The sequence below is a fragment of the Prionailurus viverrinus genome, chromosome B4, assembly GCF_022837055.1.
Source record: "Prionailurus viverrinus isolate Anna chromosome B4, UM_Priviv_1.0, whole genome shotgun sequence".
Lineage (NCBI taxonomy): Eukaryota > Metazoa > Chordata > Mammalia > Carnivora > Felidae > Prionailurus > Prionailurus viverrinus.
In genome coordinates, this window is record NC_062567.1 from 60328794 (window position 1) to 60355869 (window position 27076).

Below are 27076 nucleotides of genomic sequence, written 5' to 3' on the forward strand. Positions count from 1 at the left end.
TGAAAATAAAAATGAATTTTTTTCTCTTTCAGTATTCAAGAAAAAAAAGTGTAAAAGAAAAAAAGAAAAGAAAAAAAAAGAAAGAAAATTGAATAGACGAACCTGCTAACAGGTTGAGGTAGGACTGAAATTGCTTCGTTTTCCCCTAGAAGTCAGTCTATGTAGCTCTTTATAGGCTATAAACTAAGCCGCGGTGAGACTTGAGTTCTTGAGCAAAGTTGACTCAGTTGGGCGGGGCTCAGTGTAACAGCTCCACTCTCCACTAGATGGCGCTGCTAGCCTACTGGGGTGGATTGCTGCAGTGCGCGTAGGTGCGTATGCACATGCTCGGGAGTGGTGACCATGGCACCACCCACCTACGCAGTCTGTTCTCCCGGATTAGCAATTGAGCACCCATCCTCTGTCTTCAGCTCACGTCCACTTCCCGCTTTTCCACTCTCCATGACCAGGCCCCAGGCAGTACCTGTTTTCCTGAGTTTTGTCTCAGATGCGGCTATTTTCCCCGGCCCCTTACTTCTGAAGGACTGCGGCTTTCACCCGTTCAGCCCCTCTGCGGGAGGGTCTCACCGAGCAATGGACAAACAATGGCCGAATGTCGGCTGCACCCAGGAACGCTTGCTGGACCCTGCTGCTGCTGGTGCCCCATGACTGCGGCCTGGTGCCAGCCCGCCCCAGAAAAAGTTCACGAGACAGTGTAGCAGCAGCATTTCAGGGATTATGGAAAGTCACAATGCATATCTGGCACCAGTCTTCACCCTTAACGACCTTGCCCCAGAACCAGTGAATGTGACCGCCTTCTGGGGTCTGCTGGGACCAGGTGTCTTCAACAGTCTCTACCAAATGTCCTTCCAGCAGTGGAACCGCTTTTCCCCGTGTGGCCCGAGAACCTCCCGGACCCCACTCTGCTCCTGGGGATTCGCCCTTCCCACCAGAGCACTGCCAGGTATCCAGCTGCAGAGTTGCAGACTGCGCTCCCTTTGTTTACAGTCTTAATGGAATTTAAACCCTCTCCGTTCACCTTTCTCCTTTCTCCCTTTTTAGTTTAGTCCCTGCGGCTGTTTCCAATTTTCCACTTTCTCTCCAGCTGCTTTTGGGGAGGGGTGCTTTTCCCGTATTCTCCCCCCCGTCCCCAGTCTCCATCCTCTCTCTGCCAGCAAAAGTGGTTCCCTTCCGCGGCTTCTCGCTCCCCTAAATTCACCTCTCTGGGCCGCATACCTGCTGAATTCTGTGGTTCAGGTTGTGCAGATTGTTGTGTTAATCCTCCAATCAGTTTTCTAGGTGTGCTGGATGGTTTCGTGTCGGACTGGCTGTATTTCATGGACGCGAGACACACAAAAAACTTCCATGCTGTTCTGCCATCTTCTGCATTCCCAAGCCTCCATCTTTTTAAGCTTCACTTATTCTCCTCTCTCCTGCCTACCATGCTTCTTCCGTTTGGCCTCTGACACTGTTGACAGTCAAGTGGTTTTGTCTGGTTTTCTTCCTGATGGAGCCAGACCATAGAAGGTGAGGGCCAAGACTAGGGAGAAAACTTCTTTAGATGCTTCTATGTGTGTTTACAGGGACTGGGGTGGTGATTGATGAGGAAATAGAAAGACTTTGAGTCAATGAACTTTTAAGACATGCAATTCTTTCATACTAACATCAAGCTCCTCTTAATGCCTAGTTTTGGTACTTTTTTAATCTTACAATCTATCTCTTCTCCAACTTAGCAAACACCTTCTGCATCCTTTCTGGTATGCAGGGGGGTACCTGCATATCAGGGGGGTAAGGAGGGTAGTAGAATACTCTATCCTGCTACAATTAGCATTAACATTTCACTTCACTTGTATTTAAACTACATATTATAAAGCTACAGAGTAAGATATGAAAGAAATAAAACAGCAATTAAAATAAATAACAGGTGCATTATCTTCCCCTTCTCTAAACCCCACCCTCCAGAGGCCTGTATAGAATATTTGCTTTTGTACATTTTTACACTTACTGAAAACAAACACAAACTCTGTATGTTTGAGATGTATACTGAATGAATTAGACACTGTTCCAAGATGAAAAATATTTCAGGCCACTTCAACATCAGGTTGGAGGATTAACCCAGGTAAATGATATAGAGCATATTTTGAATTTGCCAAAGTTCTGTCCAAAGTTGAAGAAAAAAAAATCAAGATTCAGAATTCAAGTTTTTGTTATTCTGTGGAAATAATTACAAGATAAATATTAGAGATTGGTTCCAGTTTTCTATTTTTTTTATAGCCTAAGAAATTTGGGCTTGAGTGATAGTTTATTATTTGTCAGGAAAAAAAAAAATCTCAGTTTGACCCTCAAAGGATTGCAGTCCTTATTACTTGTAAGAATATGAATATTAAAGAATATGGTCGATCTAGGCCTCTCCATCATCTCTTCCTACTCATACCTTTCATGCATTAGGGCTGGGTTAATCTTACATGATGTAGAGATTAATTTGGAAATTTGGTATTGAACTAAATCCTTTGTCAATAATGATTTTTAAATGGACTAATTTGCTCTAAACGTTGTGATTAGGATAATCACTGCATTGGAATGTATGTACAGTAGAGATAAAGGGTATTTAAGCAGTGAAGGCTGATTATTCTATTTTCTTCTATGAATAATGTTTATACCCCAAGAGGACCATATGCTAAAAATGCACTTGAAGTTTTCCTTTATGACTCTTGCAGATTCAGGCTGAACTAGGCATGTTGGTTTGCAATAAATAGAGACATAAATCAGGAAAACAGCCAGTCTAATTTTGATTGTTTAAGAAAATGAATGCCATTGGATCTATTTTTTATAGTTCTCTATTTCCAGTGTCTTCTGATGTGGTTTTCCTGCATAACAAGAAGAAATATCACTGAATTTTATTTGTGGGTAATTTTTTTGGTACTGGTTTTTCATTACATTCTACAGGGTGTCTTGAGGTTTGGGGGTATTTTTATCATTATTTTATAATCATGTTGCATACTTACCAATGGAGAACCTTGGGTGAAGTTGAGTGTGGGAGAGACCTGACTTGCCTAATAATGACCACAAGATGTCCTTTGTGCATGGATGTGAGGAAGTAAAGTCATCTTCAGCAGGGTCATTGGAAGACCTTTTCTTTCCCTAGTAGAGGTGATCATCTCTTTCTTATTGGGTCATCTCTATCCATCTACATGGATATCTGTGTATCCATCAATCGTTTCCTACATCAACCCCCACCCCCCCGCCCCCCTCCCGCAACAACCACAAATCACAGGCTAGGGCTCTAGGATCTGGAAAGTCAAAAATTCAGACCCACATGGGGACAAATCTGCGGCTTGACCAATGGAGGTGATCATCAGTGACAACTTGGTGAAAGTGGTGGGGAGGGCTGGGATGGGGTTAATGCTATGGGAGGTGGCTGCATTCATCTGAGGGATGAGGTGCAGTTCTCAGTCTTGCTCTCTATTAGCCTCTGTGCTCATTCATATCCCAGCCACCCCACCTCACCAACCTACTCACGAAAAGAGCACACAGATATCTGGAAGAAAAACGGAGATTGTCAAACAAACCTCTCTCACACAGCATGCAGTTTACTTCATCAAAACCTGCAAGGGAGAACATCTCTAGCATCGGTCCACTAGCAAGACTTATATCACCTCTGCAGTAGCCAACTGTCTGGAAGCAAGTTCAGCTCCCACCCACTGGGGCATTGGTGGGGGGGAGGGTGCGGGGGAGAGGATTGCACAAAGATGTGAACAATAGGAAGCAGGAATCATGGAGCCCCCTTACAGCCTCTTACCATACTACCTTGAAATGATTATTTGCTCATTATATCTCATCTAATTTCAAAAAGATGGGGAGAAGATTATGGTTATACAGTATAATACAGCAAACCACTCACTGACATAGATACATACAGTACATTGAACAGTACAACTGGAAAGTCTTTTGCATCCAGCTGAGCCATATTTAAGGTCAAGTGATATTGTGGCATATAGATCACTTTGGAATACTTTTGCCATTCCAGAAAAAGCAATCATGAAATTTGAGATAATAAGCATCCTGTTTTAATATACCAAATGGAATATAAAGTTGAACTTTGAGAATGAATATTGCATTGAATAGTGAGTGGCTCTGTGCCAATGACAATGATTTTTTTTCTTCCAGACCACAGTTCACTTTTCATTTCCTATTCTTCCCAACCACCATGCTCTCCATCCCCTTCCTGACCTCATTACATGAAAGTTTCCTCATGCTGGCCATTTACCGCCTATGCCAGCCTGTTCTGTATTGGGACAACTGCAATCACCGATAAAACACCATATATCACCATGGTCTCTCCATCCACAACCACCATTGCCCTGGGCATGGCCATTTTCGCTCTGTGTGCAGCCCACGCCTCAGTGAGACCACTCTTTTAGGCTTGGTCAGCCCAAGTGATCCAGCCTTTTCTCACTACTCTTAGCTGGCTCCTCCATCTACCACCTATTTGTCTAGAGTGGTCACTTTCTACTACTTACTTGGGTCAGTTTTCTAGCTCAGTGTCTAGGACCAACCTTAGTACTTTGGCCATGCTCAAAGCTGAAATTTTTGTTTGCATTATTTTAATAGTGTTTGAAAATGAACTTACTGATTCATCTGACATAGTGTTAGAAAATATAGAATTAAGATTTGTACCTTACCTTAAGATGGAACATGTTTAAAGATCCACTGCTATTGCTAATGCCTTATCCAAGGTATTTTTATAGCCCAGATACATTTATGTCATTGCTATGCTGTATGAGATGTGACTCGTGTTCCGTCACTCTAATGCTACTTGGTAGTCTGACTTTAAGGACATGACCACCTACCTACCTCAAGTGGACTGTTGGTGCTACCATGTTATCCTTCTCATTTCCTTATCAGTTCACTGTCTCATTTTATAGACAACTCTTTTGCACATTCTTCTCTTTTCTCAAATCTCCAACATCCCATTCCACATTACTCTCTGCTGATTTTGTTTTCTACTTCACCGAGAATAAGAAAACACTAAAACATATCATCCCACCCACGGGATCCATTTGGGTCACACACACACCCTACCATGTCTCCCAACTTACCTTTGACTGCACCCAAGTGATCTGCCTTTCTTCCACTTGTGGATAAACCATCTGTGCTCTTCCACTTGTCCACTAGTCCCCCATCCCTCTCAGCTACTCAAAAATATTACTCCATGGGACGCCTGGGTGGCTCAGTCGGTTAAGCCTCTGACTTCGGCTCAGGTCATGATCTGGCAGTTTGTGAGTTTGAGCCCCGCGTCGGGCTTTGTGTTGACAGCTCGGAGACTGGAGCCTCCTTTGGATTCTGTGTCTCCCTCTCTCTCTGGCCCTCCCCAGCTTGTGCTCTGTCTCTCTCTGTCTCTCAAAAATGAATAAATGTAAAAAATTAAAAAAAAATATTACTCCAGCAATTGCCATTCTCTCTTGCATCCCCCATTTTTCTCACCCTACTGAATGATTCTCACTCTATACTTAATTATTCCCACTCATGGTCATTATGCAGCCAAGCTGTAGTATCTCCCATCTTCAAAATCCTCCCTTGCTCTCACATCTTCCCACAGCCACTACCTCCTATCTATGCCCTACTCTGTGGCAAAAGTCTTCCAAATACATATCTCTACTCTCTGCCTGCACACTTCTGTTTTCTGTTGACCCCTCTCTGGTTAGGCTTTCAACTGCATCACTCTAATCGCTGACAGCCCCTGCCAGACTCTCTGTGACCTCCTCATTTTCTGACCAATGGCCAATTTTAAGTCCTCAACTAATTACACCAAAGCAGCATTGGGCAGAGCTGTTTGCCCCAGCTTCCCTCTTTGGTTGGCTGTATTCTATCTTAGTTCCATCTCACACCACTGCCCCTCCAACTTCCTTTGTGTTTCCTCCTCATTTTCCTTTCCTCTAAATGTTGGAGTAGCTAAATCTGATCTGAGAATTCTTCCTTCTGTATCTGCATTCACTCTCCTGAGATTCCATCCAGTTTCCTGGCTCTAAATACTACCTATATACACCTCTGGCTTGACTTTCCTCCTTGAACTACACATTCATATGTCCAGATGACTTCCTGGCTTCTTGAAATGGATGTCTAAAGGGCATCTCAAACTCAGCATGCCCAGGACAAACATTCTGATTCTCACCATGACCTAACGTGCTTTGGAAAACTCAATAAGTGCCAAGCCCATTATTTGATTTCCTTAGACCCCAAATCTTGCCATCACCTTAACTCCTGTTTCTCTTACATCTCACATCCTGTCCAGTAGCAAATTCTATTGAATCTACCTTTAAAACATGTCCAGAATATATCCAGACCTGACTATTTTGCTCTACTTCCCACATTACTGCCCAGGCCCAGGTCATTCAAAAGCCCCCTAGCTGCTCTTTCTTCTTCCTCCCTTGCCTTCCTATGCCACATAGAGTCGGGACTATCCTTTTACAGTATAAGTTGGATGATGCCACTCTTCTGCCTAAGACTCTCCAAAGGCTTCACTTCATTTGGAACAAAAACCACATCCTTCCAGAGGCTTAAGCCCCTCATTCCTCACATTCTTCCCCTTTCTCATTATGTTCCAAACTCTTCTGAAACACTCTTCCCCCAGTACCCACATGACTTCCTCACTCTCAACAGATCTCAAATGTCACCTTATCATTGACACCTTTCCAGACCAACCTCTATCACACAGCACTTCTCAGCACCTCCACCATCTTTCTTAGCCTCTTCTATTTTTCTTCACAGCATCAATTCCACCTGACGCAATATATATTTATGTGCTTATTTTTGTCTCCCTCCATTAGAACATAAGCTCCATGAGAGAAGAAATTTGTTATGTTCAGCAGTGTAACTTCAGTGCCTAGAACAAACACTACCAAGACCATAGCAGACACTCCATGGATATTTGAGGAATAAAGTAATTTAGCAACACGTTACATTTCAGAGACTATTCTTTTCATGAACAATGGCAAAAAAATAAATATCAATCGTTCCAGGCCCTTTGTTGGCAAGAGGAAACATAGTTGTAAATGATGCGGTCTCTGATGTGAAGTTGCCCCGGGTCTGGTTGGAAAGACAGGAAGTAGAAATAAAGTCATAATTCACAATGGAAGGATGTGAAGGAAAATGCCAAATGAGTGACATAGGCAGAATGTGCTTTGGTTCAGGCTGGAAATTAATTTTCTCATTTAGTGAAATTAGACTGTTTCCAGTAGCAGGCACAGAGCTGAGAGCTGGCTTGATATGCAAGGTTTTCTTGATTAAGGGGCCATATGAGCTTGCTCCTAAAAGAAAAGTAGAATTTAAATGAATCGGGACAAGAGAAATAGCATTCCAGTCAGGGAAAGGAAGTGAGTAAAGGCATGATATTAGAAATGTATATGAGATGTTTGGATAAAAATTATGAGGCCATTTTAGTCAGGGGTTTTGTATATGGAAGTAAGGGATTATAGAGTCAGAAAGATGGGGATCATGAAGACAAGGCTAGAGCTGAGGCTTCACTTCTCATCTGGTAAGTTACTATTTGAGAGGAAAAGAGATTCCTCCTTCATGCTCCCGTGCATCCTGCCCTTACCTTAAGCTCTGCACACCCCACGTATCACATTAGAAGTAAGTAGAATTGAGGGTCACATACACATGTAAACCTAAACAGTGTCTGACTCCTCCACCAGAAAATAACCTTCCCTAGGGTGGGAACCATGTCTGTGCTTTGGTTGCCTTGTTTGTTTCTTTGCTTCTTTTGCATCTCTGCCTGGCATGATGACAACATTTTAGTAGATGCTCACTATATGTTAGAAGAAAGAAAGAAAGAAAGAAAGAAAGAAAGAAAGAAAGAAAGACAGACATTGTCAGCTGAAAACCCTTTGTCAGCAGAATTTTTTTTAATGTTTATTTATTTATTTTGAGAGAGTGAGAGAGAGAAAGCACACATGAGCAGGGGAAGGGCAGAGAGGGGGGGGGCGGTGGGGGGAGGGAGAGAATCCCAAGCAGGCCCCACACTGTCAGCACAGAGCCTGAAGTGGGGCTCAAACTCACGAACTGTGAGATCATGACCTGAGCCAAAATCAAGAGCCAGACACTTAACCCACTGAGCTCCCCAGGCTTCCCTGCAGAATACTTTTTTGATTTAAAATATGGTAACACCCACACAGCTAAACAAAACAAAACTAATATTGAGGTACTTTTCAATTCAGCAACAACAAGACTGGCAGGCTATCTTACCAGGTAAGTGTGAGAATTCATTTTCAGCTTAGTCCAAGATGAGTATTTGCAGTACTCATTCCCCTTACATTTGCATGCACCACAATGAAATTTGCCCCAAAGTCATTGGAAGTTTCTAACTGGAAACAATGGCTGTGCTGGTAATGGCCCAGCTGTTCCACTGCCTGGCGCAGAGCCTTGTCTACAATAGGTGCTCAGTCAGAGTCAGTTGAATGAAATGGCAGGAGAGAGAAGTGAGCCCATGAGTTTGCCTGCCTGTGGTTCAACCTTCCTGACATTTGAATGGGGCCCCCTAGGCAGGGGAGGCCGTGATGACTGAAACAACCCAATTGTCTCCAGGGGGTGAGTATCTCCTTCAGGCTTTCACTGTGATATCTCTAGGGAGGGACTCTCAGAGCCCAGGTAGCACTAATTACCCACCTGGGGTTGGGGGGGGGGGGGGGGTGACTGTGACTTCTGCTTCAGCTCCTCTAGAAGTGAAACAGATGGGATGTAAGCAGAAGAGAAACCGGGAAGGGGAATTTCCCCAGGGCCACAAAAGGACACTTTTCAGGTGGATGTGAGGAGTGAGGTACAAAGGTGAGTAGGACAGAAACCCACCTTGTGTGCTTGCAAGCCGGGGGCCAGACCATCCCTTATGCTGTGCTAAGTGGAGCTCAGATGCAGTGTTTGGGGAATCGTCACCTAACTTTCCTGCAGGTGCTCCCTGGTCATCTGAAGGCTTGGAGACACAGGCATCACCTTCTTCCCTTCCACCAATGACCTATTAAAGTTCTCTGCAGAGTGATTCATTGTCAGTTAAGTAACTGCATTCACACCCAAAAATGCTCTCTGGCTCCAGCCAGTAACTCCACAGCCCCAGGAGACACATATTTTCCCTCCTATTCTTAGTCATTTTGTTAGAAGTGGTTTGTCTGACACTACATACGTTATCCCAGTGTCTCTACTGCTGTCCTGGACTTTGGGGCTGTCGAACAGTTTTTCCTCAGATCTTCAGAGTGTTCCTATTAAGCCCTAAATATGCTGCCTAAAGTGCCTACAAAAATGAGGTAAAAGTGATGGATGCGACCTCCTAAGGGGAAAAAATGCTGCCCTGTGTTTAGCCAAATGTAAAAACTAAACATATAAATGTGTATAAATTTATGTGTATATTTCTGCACATTTATATTAAAATATATTTATATGGTTTTGTATAGAAATATGTATATGTGTACATATGTAGCTGTCTTTTAAATTTGACTAAAAATGATATTGCTTAGGTATGTTTACACAAATCAATTAAACTGGATCAGTTAAAATTTTTAAAAGGAGCAAAACCCACGGTGCCTGGGTGGCTCAGTTGATTGAGCCACTGACTCTTGATTTCGGCTCAGGTCAGGATCCCAGAGTCGTGGGTTGGAGCCCCATGCTGAGCATGGAGCCTGCTTGAGATTCTCTCTCTGTCTCCCTCCGCCTCTCTCCCCCACTTGCACTTTTGCACATGCTCTCTCTCTCTAAAAAATAAAAATTGAAAGAAACAAAAACCAGAAAAGAGAAGAGAGAATACACACTTAAGTAGTATAGATAAATATCTGGCTTTTGCCTTCAATAAGTGTAGTCGCAGGACAGAGTAGAAGGTAAAAGGAGTGAACTTGTCTTTATCCCAGACAACCTCAGTTCCCGTGGGCCCTCGTGGTCTGAGCATCTTACAGTGCTGAATGGCAGTCCAGTGTTTAAAGATTTGTGGTTTTCATACAACATGACCTCCTTATAGGAATCTTACTTCATTTAGTACTCAATCAAAGAAATAGCCATTGGGTCCAGTTTTGAAAAAGAGGGTTTGGCTTCCTGAAATACGGCATGTCATTCTCCAAAAGGGAGCCTTTCTAAAGGATTTTCAGGGGTAATCTTGATGGTGCGTGAGTGTTGCTTCATACATTGATTTTAGACCATAACCCCCATGGGACTCTACAGCACCATGGCATTCCCCGTAGAGCCACAAAGATGATTCTTCTTTGTTGGAGACTAAAACTTGAGATATATTTAATGAATGGACCCACTGCTGTTGGAGAAGTAGATGGACACTGTAATAAGTTCTCTAGGGGAATAATGATTCCTTATGATGAAAACGGCTGTCATCTCCACTGAGAACAGAAGAGCAAGAAATCGGTTTACAATATTGCAAAAAGGATGTATTTCAGATACAGAAAGATCTTCCAGATCCTAAGTTGGCTTCTTGAGAGAGGTTTTATGTGGAAACCTCTTCTTCTGTGGAAACCATTCTTTTTAGCTTCATTCTCTCTGGGGTGGTTTATTACAAGCATTTCTCAAAGTGTGTTTTAGCACTGCACAGGGTTTCCTCAAAATAAGGATTCTGTCATCAAACACATTCCAGGTCATTTGAGAGGTGATGACTTAGACATATGAGAGTGGGTAGATAAATTGTATAGACTTGTAATGACCCCTTCAGAGCACTGTCTAAAATTTTTCTAGCTCACCTTATCCCTCCCTTCAAGAATAACAAATCTTCACAGTTATCCTTTAACACCACCACCCACATTAGGATTCTTTTTGAATGTCTTATTTTATAGAGAGTTTCTAACTATTCAACAGTTAAGAGCAAGAGGTCTTCTAAGGAGAGTCGTCTGTTCACCTCATTGATGGATTAAAAGAAGCACAAAAGTTTTAACAAGTCTTCCAGGTAAGTCTTTTTTAAAAAGGCACAAAAGTAAATAGGAAAGCACAGAAATGAAGCATTATGCTGTCTGTGCGGCAATTTACTTTAGCATCAGTGCCAACATTGTGTTGCCCGCGGGTGAGGTTAACTTTACTGTACATTCTAGGGGTAGTTAGTTGACAATTAAAGCACTTGACTCAGGAGTCTGTTCTCTTGGGGGGCCTCTCCATTCTCTTCCAATATTGTTGTCAAAATTCATACCAAAGGTGTGCTCTTCCGTGTGAAGGTAATTAGAAAATAATTTTATAATGGTGACATAAGTGGCTGCCAAGACAGGTGGTTGGCTGGGAAGATTGGATAGGAACCATCACCCTTGAATAAAAAAGACTTGCAAGCCCAGCAGCCTTACAGAGCCAGAACCAGACTCTGTCTGGCTCCGCGTCTCCACACTTCACAAAGGCTCTGAGACCAACCTGACTAGAAGGTAGGCTGCTTTACCTTAGAGTGTTCGTACATTGTCCTTAGAGCTTTCCACGCAAGGTTGTTTAGGAGAACCGCAAGACTGAGTGGGGACTCCTCTGAGCTTACAAGAGCAGATGGTAGAAAACTGTTTTTCTACTTGCTTGCTAATGAATGTTTGTACCTCGGCTGCATTTTATCCAAGACTTGCTGTCAGTGTTACATCCCATCTGGCTCTAAACACCAGGGACCACCAGTGTTTACAAAAGACCAAGTAACCTTTAAGAAGCCAAACTGGCTTAGGTTAATTTTCAACACCAGGGCTCTGGTATTTGGTATTAAAAAGTGACCCAATGAGAGGAATATTTTTTATGTCAGGCTTCCTGGAATCGCTAGAAAAATCTAATCACCTAAAGTGATCTCCGTCCCTTTGACATTAGTAACTTTGGCCACATTAGTGGACTCTAATCATCTCTATATAGATACTATATAGAGACAGACATAGACCCTTATTTTACAAGGTCTTTTTTTTGGTAATAATATGATGCCAAATGCTGCTGCAAAACAAGTTTTACTCTTTGTTTTTAGCCAAAGACATTTGTTTCTAGCATCTTGAAGGAATTTTCTAAGAAAATATAACTCCCAATTAGTGATCATTGGTTTGTCTTTCCCACATCTTCAAGCCTTGTGTGGATCATATAAAGTTTCCTCTTTCCTGGATATACTTTAAAGACTTAGGCTGATACCAGGATGCCTAGGTGGCTCAGTCAGTTAAGTGTCCAACTTTGGCTCAGGTCATGATCTTATAGTTCATGGGCTCAAGCCCTGCGTTGGGCTGTGTGCTAACAGCTCAGAACCTGGAGCCTGCTTCAGATTCTGTCTCCTTCTCTTTCTGCCCCTCCCCTGCTTATGCTCAGTCTCTCTCTGCCTCTCAAAAATGAATAAAAACATTTAAAAAAATGTTTTAGGGGCGCCTGGGTGGCGCAGTCGGTTAAGCGGCTGACTTCAGCCAGGTCACGATCTCGCGGTCCATGAGTTTGAGCCCCGCGTCGGGCTCTGGGCTGATGGCTCGGAGCCTGGAGCCTGTTTCCAATTCTGTGTCTCTCTCTCTCTCTCTCTGCCCCTCCCCCGTTCATGCTCTGTCTCTCTCTGTCACAAAAATAAGTAAATAAACGTTGAAAAAAAAAATTAAAAAAAAATGTTTTAAAGATTTAGGCTGATACCATTTGAGGGAAAGGAGTCTCTTTATGAATGCACCTTCCATGTCTTGATGCATGTGTAAGTGAATGTCTGCTGAGCTCAGAGAAATGTAAGTATTTGATGCCATTTTCAAACACAGTGCTTCTTTTTCTCTCCATTGCTACATTTTATTAGTCAATTACAGTTGCCCTTTTAAATAATGAAAGCAGGCTATTTAAATGTATATTTAATTATGGAGGAAGTGAACTATTCTTTAAAGTGAGTTATCTGTGAAAGTAGCTTCTTAAACACCCATGAAGAAGCAAAATAATCTATCACACTTTTATCACCATATGTCTCATGAGTAGCAAATTGGGTCCTGTCCAAATGGATGCAACATATTTTGATTATAGAAGATATTTTGCTTTGCATGAATACAGGATGGATAGCAGGAATCAAATCTATTAATAGGAGTTCCTCCAGAAGCTGTTATGCAAGTAAAACTTTCTCTTCCTTTTAGCTGCTAAAATAGAAGCTTACTGGATTTATTGTTACTTTCATGTGTCATGAAATAAGCCAGAAATTTCTTGCCATATTTGTTTGATAAACTATGATGAACATTTGACTACCTTCAGGAAATGCAGCTCTAAAATATTTGGCTCTTTGCCCAGTGAGGGAAACTTTGTAGGTTATATCTGGTTTCTTCTCTTTATTGATTTCAGATTACAGAGCAATGCCACCATCTTCTAGGTGGCAATCCATAAGAAGCAACAGAAGAATGAGATACTACATCTTATAATTTTATAAATGCACTGATTTTAATCTACCGTCACCTGTCTATCATTGGTGCCTCTTGGGGAAAAAAATTTGGCCTCAGAAAAGCAAGTTTTGAACAGCTGGGAGAACAGAGTGTATAGGTCTACTTTTGTCTCCCAGCTATTCAGTTTCTTCATTTAAATTGTATCAGTGAATTTTAGAGCTTATGAAAGTCATGAAGTGAGTCACCAGCTTGAGCCGTGTAGAGTGTAGGCTGGCAGTCATGTTGCTGGATTTTCCAGAAACAACCATTTTCTGTCCCAGTTCAGCATTGTCCTGTTGCTCTCAGTGTAAAGAAAAAACTAAACAGGTCATCTGTTCAAGCCTGCCTTTAACATACTGTGCTCACATCAGGGGACATCTAGCCTGAACCTCTCTGCAGCGTGGTGGCAGTTGAATCCTAAATCAGGAACACAACCAAATACGGAATCATTAATGAGATATGGCAGAAGTGATTCAGCTTCTCAGAATCAGCTTTTAACTTTTTTTTTTTTTTACCTTAAGACTGTCCTAATATTCTCTTGCCCCACATTGCCATCTGGGTCTGTCTGTGTATGTGCCCGTGCCTGGCTGTATCTGCATGTATCTTTGTTTCTTCAGCTGTGACCCATGCTCGGGAAGCCGAGCCCAGAGTAAAGAGAGGAAGGGACAGCCAGGAACTCCCAGGTTACACTCAACCCTGGAGCTGGAATTCATCTGCAGTAATTTATAGCATTGAAAAAAAAAAAACTGCTGCTCTTCCATTAGCTGCTTGGGCAGATGCATGGCTGTGCCAATGGCAGCTGAGAGACAATCTGGGTTTCTACTCGGTCACCTTGGAGACTCTTACAGGAATATTAAAAGAAGATACAGTTAACCTTTGAACAATGCAAGGGTTAGGGGTGCCTGCCCCCACACACACTCAAAAATCTATGTACAACTTTCCCTCAGAATTTAACCAGTAACAGACTACTGTTGGCCAGAAATCTTACTGATAACCTAAAGAGTCAATTAACACATATTTTGTATTTTATATGTATTATATACTATCTTCTTACAATAAAGTATGCTAGAGAAAAGAAAATGTTATTAAGAAAATCATAGGAGGAAATGCATTTACAGTACTGTATTGTATTTATCGATAGTAAGTTTACATCATCGGTTTACAAAATGAATCCCCTGTCAGTGCCTATGCCAATAATGTCTTATATGATACAAAATACTGTAGGTGTGATCCATTTTACTAATACTAGACATCAAATGTGAAAAGAGAATGTGAAAATTTCACATTTTTATGTTTATTTTTATATTTATTTACAGATCTAATGATTCATGAGGCGATAACAAAGAAGCAGCAAAATGATTGCTTTATGGTTACCTAAAGTAATCCATATGACTGTTTCACAGCAGGCTGGCCTTTACACTAATGAATAAATTGTTATAAAATGTTTATAGCATACGGTGTTATGGTCATAGTCATAATACAGCATCGGAAGCATTGTTACATCTTTTAAAAAACCACTTACCTGTGATGATAGGCTGAAACACAGTTTCTCCAATTATGAAAGAAAGGCATACTGTACAGCAATGCAATTTTTTGAAAGCCAAGTTATAAAACAGTAAGAAAACTAACACTATTAATTTTACATTAAATATCACTCACCTTCTACCTATGTAAGGATAGGCTGTCGGCTCTCATACAAGTCTTGAACCCGATGTTGTACATGATGACTATGTGGGCGATGATGATGACAATGACATAGAAATGCCTCCTAGTTCTTGTCATACAGCTATTAGATTTTCACAAGAAGACATGCACTCATGACAGATAGGCTTATTAGCTGTGCAGCTAGATGATGGTCTACTATTTATCAAGAGTGGAAGTGGATTGTCATAAAGGTCTTCATCCTTGTTGTCTGCATGTTGAGTGGGCAGAGGAGGAGGAAGAGGAGCGTTGGTCTTGCTGTCTCAGGGTGGCAAAGGGTGGACGTGAAAGAGGTGGAAGAAGAGGCAGGTACACTTGGTGGAACTTTACAGAAATATCTCGTAGTTTCTGTCTGACTTCTGTTGCTTTTTCATTTCTCTAAAAACGTTTCCATATGATACCAATCCTTTCCTCACCTTTTGCCTTCATTTCAAGTGCCGGTATCATAGAAGGGCCCATGTTGTAAAAGAAGGCAAAAGTGGTCTTGTATAATTAGAACCCCCTGCCAGATTGTTTAATGTCAATTTGTTTTCTGGCACTGTTTCTTCTGCATCTTCTTCCTTATCATCTGGCACTGGTTTGGAAGCACTCATCTCCATCAAGTCATCTTCAGTTAATTCTGCTGGTGTGGTGTCTATTAGCTCTCGGATTTCTCCAAGATCCATATCTTGAAATGCTTTACTTCCCCATTTTTTTTTTTTTTTTTTGCCATATCTGTAATCTCTTTGATGATTTCCTTGGCTGACTCTGTTGTAAGTCCTGTGAAGTCAGGCACAACATTTGGACACAGTTTTCTCCAGCAGGAATTTATTGTTTCAGATTTTATGGCTTTTGCAACTTCTTTCTGTAACAACAATGCCATCTTTGATGATGTAATCTTTCCAGATTTGCGTGATATTCTCTCACTGGGGTTCTCTCCCGTAGTGTTGACAATCCTTGCCAAAGAGTACTCTGTGTAATGAGACTTAAAGGTCCTTATGACCTCCAGATCTAGAGGCTAATTATAGAGATACTGTATCTGAGGGCAAGTACACCACTTTGATGCCCTCATTGTTGAACCAGTGGGGTTCTGGGTGGCCAGGGGCACTGTCCAATATCAAAAGAACTTTGAAAGGCAGTCCCGTACTGATGAGGTATTTCCTGACTTCAGGGACAAAGCACCAATGCAACCAGTACAGAAAAGGGGTTCTTCTTGTCCATGTCTTCTTATTGTGTGACCAAAAAACTGGCAGTTGGTGTTTATCTTTTACCTCCAAGACTCAGAAGTTGGCAGCTTTATAGATAAGGACAGTCCTTATCATAAATCCAATGGTGTTTGCACAAAACAGTAGAATTAGCCTATCCCTTCCTGCCTTAAATCCTAGAGCTTATTTCTTTTTCTTACTAATAAATATCCTCTGTGGCATTTTTTTCCCAGAATAGGGCACTTTTGTCTGTATTAAAAACCTGTTCAGGCACATATCCTTTCTCTTCAGTGATTTTCTCAATTGTGTCTGAGAACTCGTCTGTTGCCACTTGGTCTGCAGAAGATGCTTCTCCTATTATCTTGATATTTTTTAAACAAACCTCTTTCTAAAATTATCAAACCATCCTTTGCTGGCTTTAAATCCTCCAGCTCTAGGTCCCACACTTTTCTTTTGCTGTAAGTTTGCATATAATGATGTTTTTTCTTGGATCATATTGAAGTCTATAGGTAAGCCTTTCTTATAGCAATCCTGCACCTACAGAACAGCTGCATTTTCAGTGTGAGATAAAAAGGTATTTTGCAAAAAGTGCAAGGTTTTTGCACCTGCTGGTGTAGCTGCAGTGATGGCTTCATGAATTTCTTTTTCTGTTTTTACAATGGTCCTTACATTGGATTCTTTTATCTTGAAATGGTAGGCAATTGCAGCTACAGACCTCAGTCTACAGTACATATCAAGCACTTCAATGTTTTCTTGTGATGTCATGACTTTCTCTGCTTCTTGGGAGCACTTCCAGTGTCACTAGTGTCACTTTAAATAGGTTCCATGATGTTTTTCAAAGTTTATGGTATTGCACTAAGCACAATAAAAAATCCACAAGAACAATGAGAGATCACTTTTTATTGTGACATGCAGTTTACTGGAGAGCAGATCTGCTCGTGGGGACATTAGTGTCACGTGGTGTTTTAAGTGGATACTAGCAACACTTGAGTTCATGGCAGTAGCAACAGGACCAAGCCTCCAGCTTTGAAAGCCTGACTTGCTCTCCCCTCTCCTGCCATGCTTCTTCCACTTGGCCTCTGACACTGTTGACAGTCAAATGGTTTTGTCTGGTTTTCTTCTTGATGGAGCAAGGCCATGGAAGGTGGGAGACAAGAATAGGGAGAAAGGCTCTTTAGATGCTTCTGTGTTTGCAGGAGCTGGTGTTGATGGGGGGGAGGGGAGGGGTGGAATCTTTGAGTCAATAAAGAGCCCACAAGATATACAAATCTTTCTTTTACTAATACTGGCCTCCTCTTAATGCCCAGTTCAAACTTCTTTGTTCAAGGATCAACTATATTATTTAGCCCTGTGTGGCTTAGGAGGAGATGCTTCTGTAACCTCCCAAGCCAGAAAAGGAAAATGCAGACCAGCAAAAGCTGCCACAGGGAGTATATTAAGACCTCACCTCTTATTTCCACAAGTTTGTTATGAGACAGTACAGGTCAAATTTCAACACCTTTATTTTTAACTGATCATCCATTTAAAGCACGAAAAGTCATTTTCCTGACATGACACAGTTGATTGTGGATAGAATAATGTATGCTGTTAGTAGCTGTATTATTAGGTACTTTAATTCTGAGCTCTATTCCCTTTACTTATGTAATTAAAGAACAAGTCAGTTTCCACTGATTTTTTTCCCAAAAATTGAATTAGTCTCTGCAGTTTTTTTTAAAGTTTCATTTACTTTGGGGGGGGGGGGGAAGGGCAGAGAGAGGGAGACAAAGGATCCAAAGTGGGCTCCACACTGATAGCAGAGAGCCTGATGTGGGGTTCAAACTCACAAACCACGAGATCATGACCTGAGCTAAAACCAAGAGTCAGACACTTAACTGACTGAGCCACCCAGGCCCCATCACATTCCTCTTTCTAGTGCCTTAGTCTTTCTCAGTTTCACCTAAACCTATTAGGCTGAAATAAACTATACATTGTTAAGCAGATTTTGTCATATCTGTGATGCCCAAGATCCAAAATTGGGCTGTCTTCACAGTTCTTCTTGCGCTAGGAAATTTAGCCATGTCCTAGTGAAAAATTTTTTTTTCCTAACTTCCCATTTTCTGCTTGGCATGCTTGCTTATAGTTGAAAGAATTATCTCCTCAAATATTTTAAATCTATCTGAACTAACTGGGGAGAAGAAAGAAAAGATAGTAGTATGGATAATTAAGATTTAAGGGTAAAGAATCATTTGTTAATACTGTTTTCAGAATTAACTTCATGGAAATAAGATAGTTTTCCCTGGTTCTAGGTGGGATGTTTTTTATTTATTTTTTTTTTATTTTGCATAACAAGTTTATTTTTTTAAAAGGCATATAGACAATAAACAAAGTAAACAATCAGATCTTTACTTCCACCAAGTGTTATCTGTCCTAGAACTTTCCATTAAGTTCCAGTCTCTAAACATCTTAAACTCAATAATCATCCTCTTCATCAGAGTCCATGACTTTTCTTCTGTTGAATTTAACTGTGGTTTTCTTTTCTGTTTGTTGGCTTACTTTTTCAAGGATTTCTATTAAACCTTGTTCTGATACCTTCCCACTTAGTTGCCCGTATCTTGCCATCTGTATGAGGTAATTCTCTACTGCTTTAGTTTTTTCAGGCTTTACAAGTGCTAAGTTACTTAGGCGGGCCCGGGCTGACTGATCCAGGACTTGGGCTAAGATACTGTTTCTCATTTCTGCTTCCCTGTGCTTTGCTTCCTGTTGTGCTGCATCGCCAGGATCCCCGTGCTTCGCCTGCAGCTCCGCCAGCCTTTGCTCCCTCAGCGCCTCCAGCTCCTCCTCCGCCATGGTGCGGCGGTTCTGAGTCCAGCAGCCGCAGCCAAGCTCCGAGGACTCTCCAGCGGCGCCCGGGCGCGAGGGCGACCCTCCCCACTGCCTAGGTGGGATGTTTTTTAAATAAGGAGAACCATGCGCCTGCTTCCTGCCTTTTCAGATCAGCACTCCCCACTAAAATGAGGAAGTGGTGACCTTCAACCTGTCCAAGCTACCCCCGTGGGAATGTCCATTTTGTCTTCTGGCCCCGCAGTGGCCTCACATCACAGGCGACATCATTCAGATAACACCAACTTTCAAAACCAGAGCAACCTTTGGACCCAGCTCCACTGAGCTCTGAGCACTTAGCCTCACTTGTTTCGTTTTAGAGCCGAGGCACCTGAGTATGGAAAGGCTAATGTACCTCAAGGTAACTAACTGGCAGGGCCATGACTTGAGTCTGGACATAGACTCTTGATCTGACGCTTCACTTTCTGCGCATGTGGGACACTTCAGTAGCTCCCCATTGCCTCTAGGTAAAGGTCAACTCCACAGCAGGGCACAGAAGACACTCATGATCTGTCTTCTGCCCACACATCTAGTCTGATTTCCTGCAGTTCTTCCCTTGAACTTTATTTTCTAGAAGTATTGGAGTGGCTCTTAAATACACTGGGTGGCACTTGACACCTACTTGCCTTGTATATTGTGTACCCTCTGCCTGGAATGCACCAGCCTTGAACCGTCTCCTGGTGTTTTCTGCATAAGCATTTATTCATTTTTCAAACCCAAATCATCACCTCCACCAGGATGCCCTCTCTCTCCTCTCCCCTTCTACTCAGTTTTCTGTCTTGCCCAGTACATTTATTCATTCACTGATTTATTCAACAAATATTTCTAAGCACCCATTAAGTGCCAGGCACTGAGCATAGGTCGTACACCAATGAACACAGCCGACCAGTTCTCTGACCTCATGGCTCACAGTCTGCTGGGGAAGACAGACATTAAAGACAGTAAACACGGAGATAAATGTGTAATTACAGCTGGGATGATGGTCATGAAGGAAATAAAGATGCACTTGGGGCCTGAAGAGCCCGGTGGGGGAACAACGAATACATGGGGTTGTGGGTTTTCAGTGTGCAAGTCAGTCTTTCAGAGGAGGTTAGGGACTCTTCCACTCTCCCCTCTTATCTCCCTCTGCCCAGGAGTCCAGAGCTCTGGAGGGGGTGGGGAGTGTGGTGGGGAAGGTGGTCCTGCCCCCCTGCAGGGCTGGGAGAAGAGTGGGGGTGGGGGGTAAGAGTTGGGTGTCTGCCATCTCCTGACACCTGCCTCCTCCCAACCTCGGTGCTCCCGAAGCCCTGGGAATTCTGTGAGTAAGGGACACAAGCATGCCCACCACAGTGAGGAGGGCAGCCTTTGCTCAGGCAAGAAGGTGTGATACTGGGGGTGTGGAAGTGATGCCTCCCTCAAGTCCCCAGTGGGGACTGTTCTCTGATAACCTTGAAGAGGGCCAGGGAGGTGGCTCATTGCATGTAACACTATCCAAGGACATGGATGATGGAGTTGGAGTTCTGTTTATACCTACATACCTCTTAGTTCTTAGGATTAATTAATAAGATGTACTACATTGCCTTTGCAGATCCATTTGGAAAGACACATGGACACTTTTGTAAAAACTATTTTAGCTTTTGAAAAGAATCAAAAGAAGTAAACTATCTGTAAAAAATAAAAGTGCATTTGTAAATAAGAAAACATCAGCCCCGTACTCAATAAAACGCTGAGTTTCTGAGGAACACTGGACAAGACACTCATTCTCTGGGATTTGTTTTCAAATTTGTCCAGACACATTTGTTCTTCTTATTACAGCCTTCTTACAAAGGTGGTTTTTTTTTCAATTAAGTGCTTCAAATTCTTAAACTTAAAGGTGAACTCAAACCATAAATCACAAAGAAGCTTGCAGATTTTAAATAAAATGATTTGCCTTTTCTTTACTTTTTTTTCAAATTCAGTGGGTCATAGAAATATAACATCTTATTGCACTCATTTAAGATGAAAGCTGTTATAGTAGTTTTTAACTTTTTTCTTATCTCTTCTTTTTGTTTTAAATCTAAAGGGTATAACTCCCGTGGGTAAAAAATGACATCATTAATCACAGAACTATTAATTATTTAGAAGAAACTGTCCAAATTAAAGCTGTTCATATGGAATCACTCTCAGAAACTTTATTACTCCATACATTGTAGTCAGTAAAGCATAGTTTTTAAATAAAATGCAGATGACAAATAGCCCAAGATGTTTAAAATCTTTTACTTTGTATATTTTAAGTATTTGTAGTTTGTATTAGGGAGTTGTATTTATACTTTTTGAACCTTTGTTTATTCTTTCATAATAATTAATAGTAAGAGGTGATTTAAAATGTTCATAGGAAATATTTGAAATTGTAATATGGAAAGTTGTATTTGGCTTTCTTGTTAAACATTTTTTAAAAGAAAAAACAAGACCACCCAATACATTCAAGTGTATTTTAAACAGACCTCCCTTTAAATGCATCTTATTATATACACACAAGGAGAAGCAAACTACTTTTTGCAGTGTTCATTATGCCATATTAGTAATAAACAATTTCTTTCTGTTACTTCTAAATGACAGAAAGGACTTCACAAATTAATAAAGACAATATCATAGAAAGGTGCTTTCTTGGTTTAATGAATAATTATAATGATTTTTGATTCCAAAAAAGTGTCATGGAAGAAATACTTACTGGCTTCATTTGAGAAGTGCTAAGAAAATCTTCAATTCAAATAGTCTCACTCATTGGCACCAAATTTTACTGCTGGCATTTAATTTCCTTTATGCTAAGGCTTGCCTCTCCTAGTGGGCTTTGTTTTTTGTTGTTAATGTTTTTTAAATGTGTTCTATTTCAGAGAGGACAATAATTAAATTCTCCATGATGCCTTAGCGAGCTTGATTTTATCAAACTGCTTTGCTCTCTGGAAACCAGTTGCCTGGGGGGACAGAGATTCTGAAAGGGACCACAACCAAGAAGTAGGGTTGCTGTAGGGCAGGAGCAGAACAAGGAGTGATGGTCACTGATCGTGTTGTGCAATTATCCGATGTTTCTGGGTGGCAAACGTGTGACGTGCCAGAGGTTTTAGCCCGAGGGCTTTCTCTGACGAATTCAGCACACTGATCGAAAGGTTTACATTGTCTAATGTATTCATGCCTTCAATGAGAACTTGAGAATGAAAGAGATGGTTAAATGCAGACTGGAGTGAAATTTTTTAAAAATTAATTTGTCCTTCACTGTTGTGTGTTTCAGAGACTGGAGCACAAGGAAGTTTTAGTGGTCTTGTTGTTCTTGGTTTTCCCGTTCATTCCAGCCAGCAATCTCTTCTTCAGGGTGGGTTTTGTGGTGGCCGAGAGAGTCCTTTACATGCCTAGGTAATTATTGCTCGTGATTTCCTCTTTACGAGACCTGCCCTCTGTCTCCAACACGGATAGTTCCAGAGGGACGGTCCTTTGCGCATGTAACAATTAGGTCCTTGTGGAGCGGAGGTGTTTATTAGCTCAGCTTTAACAACAGCCACAGAGAAGTTTGGGGGAGATCAAGTTCGCACATGTGCACTCTAGTTTACAATGGCTTACCTCCAGTTGGAAGCTGGCTGGGTAATATGAAGTATTGAGTATATTCAGGATTTTAGCAGCACTTACCACAATATCTATGTTTCATTAAATGTAATTGTAGTAATTTTCTAGAAATATTTGATTTGCATAAAGTTATTAACTATGTTAATTAGCATGATTATAATCAATTTCTTCTCTTTTCTTCCTTCTTTCCCTCTTTTTTTTTTCTTTCAACTTTAGGAAATAATTTTTTTTTAATTTTTAGTTCCAATATAGTTAACATATAATGCTATATTAGTTTCGGGTGTACAATATAGTGATTCAACAATTCCATACATCACCTGGGGCTCATCACAACAAGCACTCCTTAATCCCCTTCATCTATTCTACCCATCCCCCCACCCACTCCCCTCTGGTAACCATCAGTTTGTTCTCTACAGTTAAGAGTCTGTTTTTTGTCTGTCTCTGTCTTTTTTTCATTTGCTCATTTTTTCCCCTTAAATTTCACAAATGGGTGAAATCATATAGTATTTGTCTTTCTCTGACTGACTTATTTTGCTTAGCATAATACTCTCTAGCTCCACCCATGTTATTGCAAATGTCAAGATTTCATTCTTTTTTATGGCTGAATAATATTCCATTGTATACATATACTACATCTTTATCCATTTATCTGTCAGTGGGCACTTGGACTGCTTCCTTCATTTGGCTATAATAAATAATGCATGTATCCCTTTGAATTAGTGTTTCAGTATTTTGTGGGTAAATACCCGGTAGTGTGATTACTAGATATGGGTAATTAACTACGTGAGGAAACTCCATACTGTTTTTCACAGTGGCTATACAGGTTTGCATTCCCACCAACAGTGCAAGAGGGTTCCTTTTTCTCCACATCTTCACTAACTCTTGTTTCACGTATTTTTTTTATTTTAGCCATTCTGACAGGTATGAGGTGATATCTCATTGTAAAATTTTGCTTTGCATTTCCCTGATGATGAGAGACGTTGAGCATATTTTCATGTGTCTGTTGGCCAGCTGGATGTCTTCTTCAGAGAAATGTCTATTCATGCCCATTTTTTAATTGGATTATTTGTTTTGGAGGTGATGAGTTCTTTACAGATTTTGGATACTAACCCTTTACCAGATATGTCATTTGCAAATATCTTCTCCATTCCATAGGTTGCCTTTGAGTTTTGTTGATTGTTTCCTTGGCTGTTCAGAAGCTTTTTATTTTGATATAGTCCCAATAGTTGATTTTCGCTTTTATTTCCCTTGCCTCAGGAGACATATCGAGAAGGAGGTTGCTGTGGCCAATGTCAGAGACCTTACTGACTGTGCTCCCTTCTAGGATTTTTATGGTTTCAAGTCTCACACTTAGGTCTTTAGTCCATTTTGACTCTACTTTTGTGTATGGTGTAAGACAGTGATCTGGTTTCATTGTTTTCCATGTAGCTGTCCAGTTTTCCCAACACCATTTGTTGAAGACACTTTTTCCTATTGTATATTCTTTCCTCATTTCTGGCTTTTCTATTCTGTCCTGTTGATCTATGTGTTTATTTTTGTACCAGTACCATCCTGTTTTGATTGCTGCAACTTTGTAATATAACTTGAAGTCTGGAATTGTGATGCCTCCAGCTTTGCTTTTCTTTTTCAAAATAGCTTTGGCTATTTGGGGGCTATTTATTTTTTATTTAATTTAAGAATGGGAAATATGCTAAGATAATGGTATGCCAAAAAATGGAAACTATGTGATAGTATATCTAATTAGCATAACCATTTCACTACACATATCAAATATGCATATTGCTACACATGTATCAAATCATGTTGTCTGCCTTTAAAGGTATACAATTTTATTTAAAAATATATAGGGGCTCCTGGGTGAATCAACTGGTTAAGTGTCGGACTTCGGCTTGGGTCATGATCTCACGGTTTGTGAGTTCAAGCCTCACATTGGGGTCTGTGTTGATAGCTCAGAGCCTGGAGCTTCCTTCGGATTCTGTGTCTCCCTCTCTCTCTGCTCTTCCCTCACTCATGCTGTCTCTATCTCTCATAAATAAATAAACTTAAAAAAATTTTTAATTAATAAAATAAAATAAAAATATATAAATAAATTAAAATTTTGAAAATTCTTTGATAATTAAAATAAATAAATACAAAAATGAGAACAATCTCAAGAAATCTGTCTTTGAGAAAAAAGTTGGTTTATAAAGTATAAAGAGCATTCAGATGTATAAGATTACATTATGCCCCTTAGCTCTGAATATTTGAACTATGCTAAGTCTTATCTGTTCTCTTGACTTATTCAAATGTAAGCATTCCGAGACAATGTTTCTTTTTGGATTCCTGGAAATGACCCTGAATCAAGGAAGAGAGTGTTCTGCCAATTATCAGCCCCATGTCCAGGAGAAAGACACTAAGTTTCTTGGGCCAGGTTTTCTCATTTTTTAGAATCAGGGCATTTGATTAAACAATCTCTGAAATTATATCAATTTTTTAAATGTTTATTTATTTTTGAGAGACAGAGAGAGACACACACAGAATCCAAAGCAGTCTCCAGGCTCTGAGCTGTCAGCACAGAGCCCAACGCAGGGCTTAAACCCACTAACTGCGAGATCATGACCTGAGCTGAAGTCAGGTGCTCAACTGACTGAGCCACCCAGGCGCCTCTGAAATTATAATGAAATTATATCATTAAAAATGATGTATATAAGAATGCCCATTTTCTGAAAGTCAGTCATTATAAATCAAAGCATTATAAGGAAATTATTATTTTTTATGATTTTGAGTTAGCAATAAAAATAATCAAAATTATAAATTTTGATTAGAAACAGATTTCACAATTGTGAATCCCCTAAGAACTAAGTGCTTAATAGCTTTCTTGAGACATTTCAAGGTCTTATTTTCAATTGATGAAGGGAGCTCACTATGTGCCTTATAAGGAAGGCTTCAGCACAATTTGAGAAGCAGTTTATTACTCAAAGATACTATTCGATAAGTTTAAAAATAGGTCAATAATTCTAGATATTCTGTATGTGTCCTCTGTCCCTCCATCCTAACTTCAAAAGTACCCAAATATCACCTTCCTCCTAATTGTACTTTGAAATCTGTATAAAGGGAATGGGGATGGTCATTTAGTATTAGCTACCTGCTTTAGCACTATATAGTTTAGGGTCAGAATTTCATCAGCCAAATAAATGGGAATAATCTTTTATTCTGATAACAAGTGTCAGTTTTATGACTATCCTTTTTGAATAGGGAGGCATGTTTATGGCTTACATTGATCTATTACAAATTTTTTGACCTCTTATTTTTATCCAGAAAGAGACATATACTTTGATGGCTCCTTTTTTCATGTTTTGGTCATATTTCAAATGACTAAAATGTCTTCCAGTTGAAGAAACTGAAATAATGAGAGATGTCTAAATAAGTAATAGATCTGATTATTCATTCACAAGCCAGAATAAGATAATGTGTTTACTTTAGTACAAAAGTATAAATCCCAAACTAATAAAAACTTGAATGGGTTGAGATGGAGGAAAAGTAGACAGCATTAGCAAAGGCAGAAATAATATATGGGATAGAACTTATTAGAATAATTGAGAATACAGATGGAGAAATTGGATAAATAACTGGGGAACGAGGAAAAACTAAAAATGGCTATAAACTTAAAAAGAGATGTTCTTTAGTAGTGTATGGGTGGCTCAGTCAGTTGAGCATCTGACTTCGGCTCAGGTCATGATCTCACGGCTCATGGGTTCTAGCCCTGATCTCACGGCTTGTGGGTTTGAGCCCCCCGTTGGGCTCTGTGCTGACAGCTCAAAGCCTGGAGCCTGCTTCAGATGCTGTGTCTCCCTCTTTATGCCCCTCCCCTACTTGCACTCTGTGTCTCTCTCTCTCACAAAAATAAACATTAAAAAAATTTTTTTTAAAGATATGTTCTTTATACTGAACAATCCGTGAATTTATAGATGCTTGAGACAGGAATTTGAAGAGTGACCTTCCGTTATTTTCTGTTGTGAGTAAAAATTTCCAGTCAGATCTATCAATGCAAAATGAAAAACTTTAACCAAATAGGAACGAAGTTCCATATTTATTTCTTGAGATACAGTGTGAAGAATGGTACATACGATATGTGGCATCCATCCTGATTCACTATCTGCACATGTGAATCTCCGATGCTTCAGAGTCTCTGGAAAAGAGAGATACTTAATTGGGATTGAATGTAGTTCCTGCCAATGTCACATCAACAGGAAAGGCGTTTTATGTGATCAGAAAGTTAGTTTAGCAAATGTAATCAAAAGAACACTGAACTAGCTGGAAACCTTGGAAAACCATTGAATTTTGCCACATTACCACTTTCTGATCTGTAATATGAGAGGGTTGACCTTTTTCGTTAACTTCCAAATGCTGGTTGAATTTGTAGATTGGCATTACGGATTACAATTCCAAGGACCCAAGCCA

At 40.5% G+C, this 27076-nt stretch overlaps 1 protein-coding gene and 1 long non-coding RNA gene across 3 annotated transcripts in view; one reads left to right on the forward strand and one right to left on the reverse strand.

Moving 5' to 3' along the window:
- Positions 1–599: 599 nt before the first annotated feature.
- The window catches only part of LOC125171092 (uncharacterized), a 35546-nt gene continuing 9069 nt past the window's right edge, over positions 600–27076 (forward strand). The window contains exons 1-2 of one of the 2 annotated variants that reach the window (XR_007154180.1): positions 600–943; positions 22308–22429. This is a non-coding gene — a long non-coding RNA (uncharacterized LOC125171092). Of the gene's footprint in view, positions 944–9747; positions 10904–22307; positions 22430–27076 lie in introns of those variants that run through there. The other variant, XR_007154181.1, reaches the window with a different exon arrangement.
- On the reverse strand, positions 18521–19111 carry LOC125171091 (programmed cell death protein 5-like). Its single transcript, XM_047868208.1, has one exon. It carries the CDS (start codon positions 19025–19027, stop codon positions 18650–18652), a length of 378 nt encoding a protein of 125 aa, XP_047724164.1. The 5' UTR covers positions 19028–19111; the 3' UTR covers positions 18521–18649.

Excerpts from the sequence above, each read along its gene's own strand:
- LOC125171091 (XM_047868208.1), bottom strand. The coding sequence starts at position 19,027 with ATGGCGGAGGAGGAGCTGGAGGCGCTGAGGGAGCAAAGGCTGGCGGAG.